Genomic DNA, 15,656 nt, shown 5'->3' on the forward strand with positions numbered 1-15,656 from the left:
CATCGCTAAGCGAAACGCAGTTCCCCCCATTGGAATGCATTGAAACCTTTTCAGTGCATTTCAATGGGGGAGGAAAAAAAATCACCAAAAATTCAAAAAGACTCAGAACAAAGCCAAATTTGGTTAACAAAGGGTTTATTAAGTGCACTAACGATTTCAAGCACTCTAAACCCTTTTAAAACATTTTAACACCTTTTAAAAATAGCGAAAACGGAGCTGTCAGAAACATCACTAAGCAAAACGGGGACCTAAACTGTCATAGCTGAGCGAAGCAAGGTCCCGAACATCGCTATGTGAAATTCCCCCATTGGAAACATTGCTAAACGGAGCGCAATATTGCTCCTAAAACCTCATCGCTAAGCGAATACATCGTTAAACGAGGCAATTGCTAAGCGAGGCGCCACTGTACATGATAATAAAGACATAAGCTTATTATGCTGGAGGTCTTCCCACTTGGGTCGTGTAAATACATCCCTGTTTGCTTTGAACCTTGCACGTCTAACAGGAGAGGAGCTCAGTCCTGCTGACAGAACTTGCTTTGCACGCAGAAGGCTCCAGGATAAAGCCTATTGTGTGCAGTTTATAGGGATCCTGAATTGCCAGTGATGGGAAAAACCTTTCTTTGCTGGAGAGCCACTACCAGGTGAACAGAAAAGGGGTCGGAGGGACTAAGGGTCTTACAATGCAGTCTGATAGCTATGTATTTAGATGCCCTTTCCATTGAATTCAGCATTGCTTGCTCCAAGCTAGCCAGTTTAGGTATCTCAGTGAATTGGGTCCTTGGCTGTGGAGCTGACAGTCAGGAGTTTGATTCCCCATTATCCCCCCTCTCCAAGAGTAGAGCCAGCCTGTGTAGCCTTGGACAAGCTGCGCAATACAAAGATGTCCCTAAAAGAAGGGAATGGTAAACCACACCTGCGAAATTGATGCCTCGTGAACCTTGGAAAGGATCTTTGTAAATCGAAATTGAGTTGACACCACTCAGTTATTACTCCAGATAACTGTGTATAGGATTCCATCTTTGGGATGTTCTGCTGAGGCACTACACCTTTCAGTTCACTTTTTTTTCTCACGTAAGTTACTTCTGCATTAGATGAGATAATATTTTGCCTAAGTCCAGGACCATAACACCATGTGGTCTTTGAAGTGAAGTTCCAAATATAGAAACTTCCAACTTATGCTCTCAGATTCTTCTTACGGCATTTAAATAGCTATTAAGAGATAGCCACTTACGTTTTCTTCTTGCTGAAGGTCAAGTTGTCTGCCTAGAAAAAAACACTATGCTTTCTGTTAGATTTCCAGCTATTCTTTCTTCCTCAAATTCATGCAGCACTCTTGTGCCTGAGTTTAAAATCCAAGTTTTATTTCCCTAATCACTATTAACTTCGTAGTTCTCATCACATTTTAATGAACTTCAAAGGAATCTTATATAATTATGGTTTTAATCTCTTTTTGGCCAATGAGCAGCATCCATTTTCAATAATCTAAAAGCTGCTGTGTTGTTAATTATTTGACTTTCTAAAGATCAATGGAGCTAATTATACCAACTCTGTAGGTGGCATGAAAATATTCACCAACATACCCTTGACCTCCATGTTGCTTTTGGTGAAACTGAACAGGGGCATTTCCTGCTTTTGCAGCCATAAATTATTCTTACAAATTGTAGTTAAATCATCTGTTGAGGTGGTTTTCATTGAGACGGCATTGCACTGTTCATCAGATAGCACTTGCAACTAACGTTCTGGCTAAAATACACTTATAAAAATGGTTATATTAACAGGTATCAAGACTGCCTATACGTGCGCCTTTTCAGCAGTCCTCTTGCTTTTTAAAACTTGCTTGGGTTGACAACTCGACCCATGAAAAGTAAGCAACTGGTGCGGTGCTCGTAGATAAGAAAAAGAAAAGGTCGATCAACCACAAAACGAATTTGTGCCGAAAGGGGCATGAAGCCTACGGTGGTCACAGAGGCAGCCTCGGTCCCTTCTTCGTTCACGGTAATAGTTCCTTGGTGGCTGAACTGTAAAAGAAAAGAAAAAAGAGGAGGAAAAACATGACAGAAAATCAGCAGGCGGAAGGAGCAGAAATAGGACATCTTAGGTGTCTTTCTGAACTGAACAGAGCCCTGTTAACATCCCGTCTTGCCTAATCTTAGATGCTAAATACACTGGAGTCTCGACTTACGAACTTAATCCGTATTGGAAGGCAGTTCTCAGGTCGAAAAGTTCTTAAGTCGAATCTGCATTTCCCATAGGAATGCATTGAAAACCATTTAATCTGTATCTGCTCTTTTCATCCATAGAAACTAATGGGAAGCTGTTATTCCGCCTTCTGCCACGAGAGGGGGATATTTTTTCTTTTTTCCTTTTAACCTAAGATGATTTAGCTTTTAAAAAAGGGAAAAAAAGAGTTCGTAACTCGAATCTAAGTTCGTAAGTCGAGTCCATATATTCCTATGAGAGTGGTTCGTAAGTCGAAACGTTCGTATGTTGAGCTGTTCGTAAGTCTAGACCCCACTGTAGAGTAGGGGCGGTTAGTCCATGGATGGCAGGCTGCTACAGGGTTTCATGAAGGGTGTGGAAAGAATCCTGCTTGATACTCATGGAGAACTGTGCCGGTTGGAACTGAAGTGCAAGGCTAGATGGATTTAGTGGATGGACTCATTGTAAGCCTGCTTCCGGTCTTCTGATGATCGGACCAACCACTTTCAACTTCCGCCAACAGCATGGTGATGTTAGTGTTGCCACTAGAGTGTAAAACTTTGTTGAAATATACAATATTAAAAAGAACCTATACAATTTTTATATTGATAAATGCCATTAATCATTACATTTCTGAGCAGTCATTCAAACTTTCTAAAAATGGCCAGTCTTCTTAAATTAATCCTCCAAAAGTAAGACATTGAAATAACTGTTAAGTCTTGCTAAAAGCCAGTCGTTGGCACTTAATGATTTACTAACAAATTTATTTATCTATTTGACAAATGACTGTTAGACGAAATGTTCAGCCAGTTATATTGAAGCTGTGCTTCTACCCCATCCATTTCCTGTGTCTTTCCCCCTCAAGGCTGCCACTGGCCTGTTTTTCCACTTTTCTCGACAAGGGTGGTTGTAGGATTCTGACCAGATGTAGCTGGGTTTCATGTTACCCAAAGCTTAATTACCTTATCAATGACGATACTCTCATCTGATATCCCAGAATAGTTGCCATTCTGAGTGAACAGCTCGTTTACTCCCAGTGATCTCAGATATTGAATCAAGTCGTATTTCTTCTCCAGCTTAAACTTAGGTAGTATGACTTCTCTTGTTCTAGGGAGGATAAAATAACGGCATAGACTTCAGTGGATTCAAAGGAAGACTAGAGAACTCAAACCAGTTTTTATCAATGGTAACATTGACTGTGATTGTTGAGAATGGTGGCAATTGTAGTCTGACATGTTTGGAGTATACCAGCTTGGCTAAAACTGGAGAATTACCGCATTTTTCTGTGTATAAGACTATACTTTTGTCTAAAATCTTTATACTAAAAATTGAGGGCCATCTTATACACAGAAGTAAGTTGAGAGAAAACAAGGGGGGAAGCAGGAATCAAAGCTTTGATCCCTTTCCCCCTGCACTTGCTAAGCCCCACTTAGATTTCTTAATTTTGGATTAGAAAAGGGGGTGTCTTATACACGGAAAAATATGGGTATATTGAGTTTATAGTAAGATGTGGCAGGAATGTCTTGTAAAGTGTGAACATTTTCTTTGCATTTTTTAATATTCCTGGCCTTGTTGAAGGCTGGACTATTTAGCCTGCTAATTAGTATGATTGCACAGGTGGTCATATCAACCTTTTTCTGATGTTTTGTTCAACACATTAAAAAAATTATCATTTGAATTTTAAAAATTAAGACACTTATTTTAAGGACCCTGCTTCTAAGCTATTTAGGACTATATAATACCCAGCCTTTATGTAGAATCTGAAAACTAGGGAAAAAAGAAAAGGAGTTCTAAGCATTTTGAGAAATAAAGTATAGTTAGAACTTTGGTAACTGAACTTTTGAAACAGCCAGGCAGTTTCGAAAGGCAAGCTCTTCATAGAAAACATTCTGGCAATCTAGCCTTGATGTAACTAAGGCATAATCTTTCCCAGAAACAGGCAGAGTTGGCACACAAGTCTAACCTAGGGAAATCATTCTTGGTCAGTGCTTCACTTGGGAAATCTAGGTGTTAATGTGGCTCCAGGATCATTCCTAAAATGCACCCTTTGTTTTTCAACAAGAGAGTGACGTTGTATCCCTAATGCTAGAGCAGTAGATTTACCGTTTCCCTGAAAAAAAGACGTAACCTGAAAATAAGCCCTAGTATGATTTTTCAGGATGCTCATAATATAAGCCGTACCCCCAAAATAAGCCCCAATTAAGTGAAACTCCGCCCTCCACCATGGTGCAGCAAATAGAAGATGACATGACTATATTTAAATAAATGTAGATTGTTGTATGTGAAAAAAAATCCCAAACTAAGCCCTAATGCGTTTTTTTGGAGCAAAAATTAATATAAGACCCTGTCTTATTTTCGGGGAAACACGGTATTTAGCATTCTTCTTTGTCTAGAGTAAGCTTCAACTTTTTAAAAAAAGTTTGTTGTTATTCTTGGGCACTGAGTCAACTCTATAGTTTTTTGGTATTGAGATAAGAAGATGGTTGATATCAGTGAAACATCACGGACATGAAAAAATTCTGAGTGATCTCTTTCAGCATTTTCATGCTGGGGCGAAATTGCATGGGGATCACCCTAAATCAGTGAACCAGACCTGTCAAGCATTCCCTCCAGGAAGAAAAAGGGGGGTTAAGCTTTTGATCTCTTGGGCTGGATGAGGATCTGGAGGTCCTTCCAAGTTCCCCAGTTTGTAAACATCTCTGATTGTCCACCCCTCTGTATGTTCTGCTTCCTAAATATGGGGCCCAAAGATTTCTTCCCCTTCATCCTTTCTTTCTTTTTAAATAGAGTTACACTGCAGTCTCACAATGTGCCATGCGACAAGTGCAACAAATACAAAATAATTGGATTTCCAGTTTTGCAGCCAGAAATTCTCCGTATATATTTTGCCCAGGCAGTTTGTGAATGTGAGTCGAAAAGACACTGAAATCTATAAGCAATGGGTTACCTGTTAGTCATGCTTTGCTGCCACCTCTCCACCACCTGGGGAGTCAGTTGTTTCTCCAGTAGCTTCATGCCCCCCAGCTTGTATGGCAAGACAATCAGCATGCTGATGTTTCCCACGTAGGGCAGCTGCAGCACGCCGCAGTCTAGCTCATTATCCACGGTGGCCAGAAAGTTGGCTTTGGTTTGCATCATGGGGACTTTCACAACCTCTTTTTCGTTCAGACGGAAATTGCGTTTTTGGGTCATTTCCACTGGAAATTTATTTTCCCAGGTTCCTGTTAACAGAGTGAACAAATTTACGGCATTCCTCTTTCCTCCCAGTATAATTGACCTTCTGAAACAATCACATCAAAGCTGCAGTCATTTTTTGGAACTCCATAAGGGACAGTGACGTCTTCAGATTTCCATTGATAAAGATGGCACTGTCTTTCCTCGTAGCATGACAGAAAGAGCTTAGTTAAAGTACCATATTTTTCCATGTATAAGACTATGCTTTTATCTAAAATCTTTAGACTGAAAATTGAGGGCCGTCTTATACACGGAAGTAAGCTGAGGAGAGAACAAAAAACAAGTGGAGGGGAAAGCAGGGATCAGAGCAATCCTTTCCCCTTACACTTGCAAAGCCCCACTTATTTTTCTTAATTTTGGATTAGAAAAGTGGGGAGCGTCTTATACACAGAAAGATACGGTATTTGTCTAAAGCAAAATCTGGATCTGCAGGTGATATTGGACTTTGGTTCCTAGAATCCCTGAACAAAGGCCCTGCTGGTTGAAGGGCCCAAGAATTGAATTTCAGCAACATGGAAGGTCTAGAGCATGGATAGGGAGGTGCCAAAGGTTCTGGGTCTCCAGGATTGCACCTGACCTTTCCAACAGACTAGGACCATGGTGAGCTATACTTTCCCCTTTTTCATGACCAGAGATACCCCCCCCAAAAGATTATTGTGATCCTACAATTGCCATGCCCCCCCAATTCTTAGTGAGGAACAGAGTACAACCCAGAGTCCCCCCCATCGGGGTAAAAATGTTATGAGATAGAGCCGATTGAAGCCAAACTAAAGTCAAATTAGTATTGCTCAATGGTTAGAAATGTGTGTTTCATCAGTTTGCAGTCCTACCTGGCTGAAGATAAGAATCCATAAGTCCACTTATTGGGGGTGGGGTGGGGTGGATTTATTTCTGGCACTTTGTGCTTCCCAGCCGAATAAAAACTTGTAGTTCCGAAGGAAGGTTATGTGGGAGGGCATCTGCAGAATGCTTGGGCTTCTTTAAAGAGCCAGGGTGTGATATCTAATCAACAGCTTCCTCGGCTATAACTTTAAAACCACACCTCCAATACAGCCGGTGCCTTTCCTAACTTGCATCTAAGAAACAAGCCTGGTACATCCATCTACCACAAACTTTTGGGACTCTAAATCAGCCATTCTCAATGTCTTTCTGGAAATGGCAATAAATACCATATGAAAAAAGCGTAGGGCAAATCAGCCTTGTGTAAGTCATAGAATGTACCTTATAAGAGGGACTGTGAAGAATTGTTTCTAGTCTGCGGCTCCCTTCAAATGTGCCAACCTCCCCGGGGCCATGTGACCCCTGTTGAGAATGGCAGTTTTGAATGTCATGTGACCTGAGGCTTTTGGGGGGGCACCATTGTCCATTTGGGGCCCAGATATTAGGGTTGTTGTTGGAACATCTCACTTGTGGTCCAAAGCCTCAGAAAACTGTCATGAGCGCTTGGTTTGGCAGTGATCATATCAATGGCATTTATTTATTTATTTGATTTGATTTATACCCCACCTATCTGGGCGCAAAGTGGAGTTGTATCATGCTTAGCAGTTTTGCTTGGCCGATCCTAAAAGGCTTCACGTTTTCAGTAGTTGAACCCAAATAGGTTGTCCAACCTTTTTGCAAAGGGAAGATGATGGAGAATAGGGCAGGCTGGGTAGCATAGGAACATTGGATTTATGGAATTCAGTTCCTCCTAGTTATAATGTCAATATATAGCCTCAGGGTCAAAGTCAAGGGTTCATTGGAGTGAGGATAGGGGTAACCTTTTTTGGTCTGCATATTTATAGGAAATGAATTTAGTTAAATTGCCCCTCCTGGAGCAATATGCAGCTCAGAACACTGTTATCTTTAGGAGTACACAAATCTCTAAATTTTGTCATTCCATTATTGGCATATCTCAGTTAAATCTGAGAGTTGTCCTACAAAGCTTTTGGGGGATAGTATGTGGATGTTGGATGGTTATATCCTAGTTGTTGTTTTTGACCTTGTTAAAATGGTTTTTAAAATTTACCTTTAAAGTACAGACAGTTGAGAATCATCATCACGGTGGTAGGGTGTACGTGCACAAGTGCTTCCTTTATTAATCCTTTGGTGATCTTCAAAATACGCTGATTGGCTTTAGCAATGAAGTTTGGGTCCGAAAAGTCAGCTGTCTGAGCCTCTGCAAAATAGTAGTTTTTCATGTTGTTCTTGAAGTCACTCAGGACAGGAAATTGTTTCTGAATATAAAGGTCATTGACCGACCTGAGCGTGTAGCCAAAATTTCTCCTGAAGAGCCGGTGGGTGAGTTTGTGGAAGAGGTTGTGAATGGTCATTGTGTCATACTTAGAGCTGGCATTAATAAATTCTATAAAACCCAGAGAATCCATTACTTCCTCCCGTGTTTGACCTCTCAGTCCCATTGAAATCATAGCCATGGCTGTAGAAATGCCAACTGGAGCCAGAAGAATGTTCTCCGTGGAATTGGCTTTGTCCTTCAGACTCCGGTAAAGGTTGAAAGCGAAGTTTGCATTGAAGATGTTGAGACGCTGGATTCGGGTTTTGCCGTGGAAAAGTTCCAAAATATTCCCCTGTTTGAAGTCAGAAACAGTCTCTGGAACGGCATCAATGATATCAAAGTAATCGTCATCTTCATTTAATATTTTCTCAAAGTCCAGATAATCCTCCTCCTCCTCTTCTTCAGCACTCAAGATGTTGGTCACTGTATTCTCTTTATGGAACTCGGGTGAGAGATTAAGAGTCCCGTTACCGTGAAGCCCACGAGGATCGTGAGACTGAGCTACATGAAGTTGTTCAAAATGCACCTGGAAATCTTTTATTCCACCCATTGCAAACATTACAGTGATGGAGAAGACAGCGAAGCACAGCAACTCCTTCATCTTGACGAGCCGGAAACTGGAAGTGCAAAGCATCATAATTAGGGAGCAGATTTGGAACTAGCCTTTTAAAGGAGTAGTCAATGCTTGGGAGGATGTGTCCCTTTCAGTGTTAAAAAGGGATGTTGCTATGCATGCTCACTTAGCAGGACATCCTATTAAACACTGCTAGGTCTGGCATAGGTACAGATGTGCGATAAACAACCTTCTCTGCTGAACTTTCTGGACCGAGTCATCAACTAGTATGGTGTAGGGTTCAGAGTGATGGACTAGGGTTGGGAAGAACCTGTTTCAAAGCTCTGCTCAGACAAAGGTGAGAGGATAGTCCTTGTCTCTTATCATGGTCTGTCCTACAGGGACTTGAGAGAGTAAAATGTAGGGAAGAGAGTGACTGAACTCAGCTCCAGTGGCCTTGAGATGGTTAGGCTCAAAGTTTAATGAATAGTCTCAATAGAACAGTAGGGCTGTAGTTGAATTTCTAGAAGCAGAACATCTATAGCTGTATGAATCAAATGTCTTTCATCAGTTCTTATTAACCAAATTATTATGGATACTATTCCTGTTTTGTTTTAATATTCACTTCACATATCTGATAAAGCACCGTACTGTATCGAAAACCCACTGACTGATATGCATACTGGCATATCTCCAGTTTCTATCCTGGGCACACCAGAAAATCTATTGTCTGCAGCCGAGCCCTCACACCTGCTTGGACCTACAAGAGAGAGACTTCAGACTCAAGGATCTACGAAAGGCATTTTTCAGACTACTATATCCAACCAATGTAGTTAAAAAGCAGACTTGGCAAGATGAATACCCAGATGCAATTTTTGGCAACAGAGAACATGACAAAACAGCGTTTGTTGTTACTTTTAGCTCACAACTGAGACCACTCGCTTGCATCATAAGCCATCTTGAAACCATTCTTGACTAAAATACTGCACTCTCCCAAGCCCTTGGTGGCAGGCTTGCACTTGCTTGCACACAACCCCCCCCCCCAATCTCAAACAACTATTGACACAAACAGACTACACCACACTGAAAAAGAGAGAGAGGAACTGAACTCTGGCAACACAGTTACAGGCCCCAACAATGTCACACAGAACATGAGGAGCACGTTTACTTGTTCCTCTGCTAATGTGATCGATGCCAAGACGCCCTTCTGCATTCTACTTAGGAAAACAGGGCAGTCTCTGTGCAAAAGAATGAATGGACATCATTCTGACCCCAGCAATGGCGACACACAAAAACCTTACAATCTGCCTGAACCCAGTTTGGATGACGTGAAAGTTTGTGGTTTTGGAGAGAAAAAAATCCCTGCAAAGTGACGCTTGAAAAAGTAAACACCTGACATAAAAGTATATACAGATGCTGGAGGCACACTTAAAAGAACTGAACTTAAACAGGTTCTTAATCTATTGGCAAGTGTGAAATCCTCCATTGATTTCCACATTTTGCCTCTTATGTAAACTAGGCAATTCTTACCTTGTAGACTGGTGATTGACATTATTCATAGTCTGATAGCCTACTCTGTTACTAATTGTCTCTTAGTCCATTATCTGTATTCCCACTTGATCAAGGGATCATGTATAAATTATGACAGTCATATAGTCTCACTCTTCTGTCCGAGGAAGTAAACTTTATGCATAAACAATCACAGTAGAATATAGCAGGTAATGTTTAAGTGTTTTTGTTTTTTGTTTTTGTTTTGCTTATACAGACTAATTAATACAGCTACTTCTTTGAAAACTATAGAGTAAATGTACTAGTTTTTAAGGTATCATTAGAGTCTTGGCTCTTCATGCTAAAATTGAAGCTTTTGTCAATGCATAAATAGAATGCAGGTACTTCTGTTACATTGGTGTTTTTTAGTTTGGCAGTCATGAAACTTGGGATTTTTCCTTCGCTCTGCAAACATCTTGGAGTGCAAGTTCCATCAGCCCATCCTATAGGATCGGGAATGATGGGAGTTGTATTTTGCTTAGAGCAGAGTCAGTCTTGTGCCTCTCTAGAGCCAGTTCAAATGGTTCATCGTTAATTTTAGATTGTAACAAATCCAGATCCTAAATTACATAAATAGCGAAAATACAAATTCTCAGTAAAACCCAATACTATGCAAATCAGCCTTAAAAATAATTTTCAAATCTTGCATTATCCTCACTCACGCAGTACAAGCCCATTCCAACCCTGGCAGCGGTTTTAGTATTATGGGTTCCCATAATAGTTGTGGACAGGGTTTTTATTTTTATTTTATTTTATTTTGCTTCTCTGTTGCCATCAAAACCTTGCAGGTGTATTTTGTCTTCTCATAGGATTCATACTGTTTGCTGTGTTTAAGGTTTCCTGCTGTTTTTTTATGGTAGCCACCAAATCCAACCCCCTGCCCAGTCCAGAAATACTGATTTAAATCTATAATCTGTTTCCCAAAGAGAGAAAGATTCCTTACCTCTTGTATTGCCAAAGAGAAAGCTTGCAAGAGCACCCTCCAGTAAGGTAAATGGAAATGTGAACTTCGGTGTATGGGTATGTCCTAAAGTAAATAGGCTGTAAATCAATCACTCCTAAGTTTATCTTGTCAGCTACAGTCCCTTTAGTTTGCTCTGTCTTTCAGTTGATTTTCTGCTTGCTCCTATGGTTATATATTTTAAAAAATACATATTTAGTTTTTATATTAAGGCAAGGGTGTTTGCCACTGAGGAAATGTTCACACTTGTAGGGTGCGCAGAAGCTCTTAATCATCCGGCATGGAAGTGAAGAATGGGTGACCTTCAGATGCTGTTGGAATGTGAACTTCCATCATCCCTCATCATTGGCTGTGCTGTTTTAGGGCTGAAGGCAGTTGCAAGCCAGGATCACCTAGAGGGCTGATCCAGCATGATCCGCCGTTTTAAGTGCACCCTTACATTTTCATGCGAGAAGTTGTTTTTGTCATTTTGCATTGAGACTCAGCAGAGATAAACTGTAAGATCAAGGCCTCGTGTGTGGTCAGCAAACTTTTAGAATGGACTTTCCACATCCATGTTGATCCCCAGGCATATTGATTGCATCACCTTAACTCTTTCTTGAAAATGCCCCTCCAAGAAATGTTTTTCTCCTCACTGGGGAAAAAAGTGCCGATGAGAGAGTCCCGTCTCTCCTCTTGACCTTTTCATTTTTCTAAATTGCTCTAAATTGGATGCAGTTGTATATTAGACATATGGCATATTGTCTCGTCGTATATGTGTGATATCTTTTGATGGCACTTCCTGTGGTCTGCATTTTTTAAACTTGTGGAGAGAAGGGCTTTCAACACTGAAAAGTTGGTGGAATTTGAACCTATTGAATTTACAGTCATGATCCCGAGCTGAATAAGGTTGAATTGGTTAAGGTTTGCCTGCTTTCTCTGTAACATTTGAATGTAAGTATGTATTAAAGCACTTCTAAGTCATATTAGTTGATATAGTAGGTATACATTTGGAAGCCTACTGTCATCCTCAAAGCGACCCAAGGAGGTTGGCTGCTACCTCTGCTGTTCTTATTAGTCCCGTGTTGCATACAAGGCAGATGATCAGCCCGAAACATTAACTTGCCCAAGACCGTACAGCAAAAAGTGTACCTCCTCCTTGGCTTGCTCACAGCGAATGACTGATACAGATTAATTTGGTATGGTGTTTATTAGTTTAATGTATGGGAGGCCAGATTTAGAAGTCCTAAGATATCGAAGTGTTGTTCTATTCCTTCTGTCTTGTAGACACTTATTTCTCCTGTTGTTTTGTCCTGTTTTGCTTGCCAGCTCACGAGACGCTTGCCCCCCATTAAGGAAGCTAAACCGAGGCTACAGAAACTCTTCCGAGACTTCTGGCTGTATTCGGTCCTCATGGGATTTGCTGTGGAAGGCTCAGGTAGTCCAGAGACTCTGTCTTATTAGGGAAAGAACTTCTCAGGGGAGTGGCAAGGAAGTATGGCAAGTAGTTGCCCAGTGCCACTTTGGCATATGGCTACTGAAGCATTGCCCTGAGTTTGTTTGCTGGAGCGTGCTTTCAAAGATGAAGATCTGATTCCTCTCCGATAGCTCAGTTACAGGAATGTGCCTCTGGCTTGCACAAACAGTTCTTCTCTTGCGCAACTGCGAGGAAGAGACAGGAAGCAGTTGCTTCTGATTTTAATCAAACCAATTTTCTTTTTTATATATATTCTTTGCTCCATAGTTTGCGGTAGAATAAACCTGATGGCTGTTCAGGTGCTACTAGAATCTGTTATTGTACGCTGAATAATATAATTCATTCCTCATTCCATCTTGATCATACAGATCTAGATCAATGAATTAGGAGTACCCAAAGAATAAACTGATTTTTTAAAAACCGGGGACAGCCATCAAAGGCCTAAGCAACAGCAATGAAAAATGTAACAATCCTGAGAGCTGAACCAGCATAATCTGTAAAACCATAAATAGGGGATGAAGGAATTTAGAAGTGTAAGCCTTGCTCATGTAGCACCGAACTGTAATTACATGTAAACCAAATCTTAATCTTTCTGATCTGGTTTTGTTTTAAAAAAAAGTACATTCCAAATGAGTCTAATTTTGTTCCTTTTACCCTTTAAAAATCCCACATCATTTTTTACAGTGCCAGATCAGTAATTGGAGTTCCATCCTAGCTAGAAGTAAACCTATGAACTGATTTGGAATTTATTCTATTTTACAAGGGTGGAGTTGGGAATAAAACTGTCTTCCTGCTTCGAGCAGGGGGTTGGACTGGATGGCCTTGCAGGCCCCTTTCAACTTCCCTTTTTCTAGGATTCTCTGAAAATATATTGGGAACACATTCAAAAATGCGATCTGAACATGAAATCTGCATCGTCGGTAAACGTTCTGGCCGTTGGGAAAGCTAACGAGGCGCCTTCTAGACCTGTGGCCCAGAAATAAAATCCACTCTTATTTTTCTTCTTTGTCTCTCCTGATATCCTTTCAGGTCTTTGGCCAGAAGAATGGTACGAGGGTGTTTGTGAGATAGCGACCAAGTCGCCCTTGCTGACCTTTCCTAGCAAAGAACCGCTTCGCTCTGTTCTTCAGTACAACTCGGCCATGAAGAATGACACGGTCACTTCTGTAAGTTTGCCTTTTCTCTTAGGCTGCTTCTGAGACCTTCGCTAGGTCATCGAATGTACTTCATAAATGCGGTTAAAGCAGGCATGATCGTGAGATAATCTGTATCAGTCTAGCTTTTACTTCAGTTATGATTCGATCATGGTCTTATGCAAGTGGATGCATATGGGTAAGGATAGGGGACAGTGCTAAGTAGTGGTTAGGATGCTGGCCTAGAACTTGGGGGAACCTGGGTTCAAATCCCTACTCAGCCAATAAATTTATCAAGTGACCTTGAGCCCATCATCTTCTCAATCGGAGCCATGGCACAAGATTGTTGTAAGGATTCAGTGAGCGAGAGGAGGAGAGAAATACATAGCCTTGAATTTAGTGCCGGAACCCATAGGGAATAAATGTCACAGATAAAAACAATAAGTAATGAGAGGCACAGATGAGTTTCAGGAGTGAATCGGCAGGATGAAAGGGGTAGATAAACCTTCCTCTGCATACCAGCTGCCCTTTGGGGACAATAGTTTTCAGTGGAGGACCAATAAGCATGGAAAGCCAATAAACTGCAAGAGGGGAAATCTGTGGTTGTCCAGATGTTTTTGGAATGCAACCTGCATTAGCCCTAGATGGCATAGTAGGTGGTGTCAGGAGTTGCAGTCACAACAACCTCTAGCATGCCAGATGTTCCCCCATTCCTAGAGGAAGCACTGCTCTCTTACCTGAACATCAAGAAAGTGCTAACCTCCAACACAGGCATTACAAAGCAATCAGAAGCTTAAGAGTCCCATATTATTAAGCCTCCTAACGGAGCTCTTCCCCAAGTATTTCAGAAAAGAAAATGAGAAACACCAAATGGCTTCCTTGTTATTGCCCTGCCTCCACATTTGATACTTGCCTGTCAAAATCTCCAAAGCAGAGGGTATGTTGTTTCTATCTCTCCATGGAGTTGCAGAAATCATCCGTATTAATCCTGACTTTTCATTTCATCTCCATGTCATGAGCTACAGCTGGCCGATTCTTCTTCTTCTCTGGCTCTTGGAGCAGTTGGCCAATGACGGCGTATTACTTTTCATAATGGGGTGGGAAGATAACATTCAGAGGGGTAAAGCTGATATTATAGCATTCCAACAGAATTTGTTTTGGCAAACATCAGCCTCCCTTGTGATGCATTGTGTTGAGCTATGTCAGCATTCTTGCGCCTCACTTGCATAGAAGGCAAACATAGGGTGTTTGTTTTCCACCAGGAATGCACTCCAAAATATTTGAGCACCTTCTCCTGTGTCACAGAAGGGTTGTGTGTTTCTTGCATTTAGTTCCCTCATATAGAGTACAGAATCAATTGCATATCAAAAGTGTTCTGCAGGTTAGAAGTTGTAACCTTGTCCACGTTTACCCACGTTCCCAACGGCCTTTTCGAGACATAGACGTGGTTTTGTTGCCTATTTGGAATAACTGTCAATACCAAAGTTGGTTGTTTTTATTCTGGCTTCAGGCTGAATTGAACGAGTTACGGAGCACCATCATCAATCTTTTGGATCCTCCCCCAGAAGTATCGGCCTTGATCAATAAGCTAGACTTTGCCATGTCTACCTACTTGCTCTCTGTGTACCGTCTAGAATGCATGAGGTAAATGTTTAAATCCTGCTCACGGTTTGACAGCGCTTAGCTTCTGGCCTTTAATGCCTTTTGGATTTATCCTGCAAATAAGCTAGGAGAAAGCTCTGAATCAGCACATTGTAAGGTTGCACAGGATTTTAGACTAGGAGAGAAACTTTTCTCAGCCTTGAAGTCCCGATTCCATTCAAGAAAAGTTCTTAGGGTGTGCATTCCAGCACCAGCAGTTCCCAGCATCTTTGACATCACTCCTTACCCCCGTTTTCTGTTACTGAGAACTGGTCAAGACCTCTCTTTATATCCGTGACCTCCTTCTGCGATAGAAGAGCCCTTTGAACCTCATGGCAGAGTGCCAAAACTCTGCTCACGGCCCCCGGGTTCAATCCCTGGTGGCTGGCTCAAGGTTCACTCAGCCTTCCAGCCCTCTGAGGTCGGTAAATTGAGGACCTAGCTTGAGGGGACCATGTCTAGCCTGTAGAATTAAATGGTAATCTGCTCCAAGCATGTTCTTTGGAGGCCCCCGCAAATGTGTTAGGAAGTTTAGAAAAGGCCGATGGCCTTTTGTAGGGCTCTGCACTGATGCTTCTCCGCCCATTGAAGCGCTGCCTCAGCATCTTAAATGACATATAAAATCCAAAAATAATGATAATAAAAAAGCTAATA

At 41.4% G+C, this 15,656-nt stretch overlaps 2 protein-coding genes across 3 annotated transcripts in view; one reads left to right on the forward strand and one right to left on the reverse strand.

Moving 5' to 3' along the window:
- The window catches only part of PI4KA (phosphatidylinositol 4-kinase alpha), an 86,659-nt gene that overhangs the window by 33,916 nt on the left and 37,087 nt on the right, over positions 1-15,656 (forward strand). The window contains exons 20-22 of the mRNA XM_072983392.2: positions 12,081-12,189; positions 13,258-13,394; positions 14,872-15,005. Of these exons, the coding sequence (XP_072839493.1) occupies positions 12,081-12,189; positions 13,258-13,394; positions 14,872-15,005 (380 nt within the window). The remainder of the gene's footprint in view (positions 1-12,080; positions 12,190-13,257; positions 13,395-14,871; positions 15,006-15,656) is intronic.
- Positions 1,342-14,468, reverse strand: SERPIND1 (serpin family D member 1). Of its 2 annotated transcripts, none has more exons than XM_078381675.1 (5): positions 14,275-14,468; positions 7,444-8,327; positions 5,149-5,422; positions 3,164-3,308; positions 1,342-2,020 (listed from the first exon to the last, which is right to left on the reverse strand). In XM_078381675.1, exons 2-5 carry the CDS (start codon positions 8,309-8,311, stop codon positions 1,829-1,831), a joined length of 1,479 nt encoding a protein of 492 aa, XP_078237801.1. In that variant the 5' UTR covers positions 8,312-8,327; positions 14,275-14,468; the 3' UTR covers positions 1,342-1,828. The 2 variants fall into 2 exon arrangements, with proteins under 2 accessions (XP_078237801.1, XP_020633254.3); XM_020777595.3 differs by lacking the exon at positions 14,275-14,468 and adding an exon at positions 10,755-12,084.

This window comes from Pogona vitticeps, chromosome 14 (assembly GCF_051106095.1).
Source record: "Pogona vitticeps strain Pit_001003342236 chromosome 14, PviZW2.1, whole genome shotgun sequence".
NCBI classification, from domain to species: domain Eukaryota; kingdom Metazoa; phylum Chordata; class Lepidosauria; order Squamata; family Agamidae; genus Pogona; species Pogona vitticeps.

Bases quoted from the DNA above. Each gene is read 5' to 3' on its own strand.
- SERPIND1 (XM_078381675.1), bottom strand. From the start codon at position 8,311: ATGAAGGAGTTGCTGTGCTTCGCTGTCTTCTCCATCACTGTAATGTTT. The intron at 5,423-7,443 runs GTAAATTTTAAA...CTCTGTTAACAG, and splicing joins CAACTGTCTGTACTTTAAAG to GAACCTGGGAAAATAAATTT. The intron at 3,309-5,148 runs GTAACCCATTGC...TATCCTCCCTAG, and splicing joins CAGCAAAGCATGACTAACAG to AACAAGAGAAGTCATACTAC.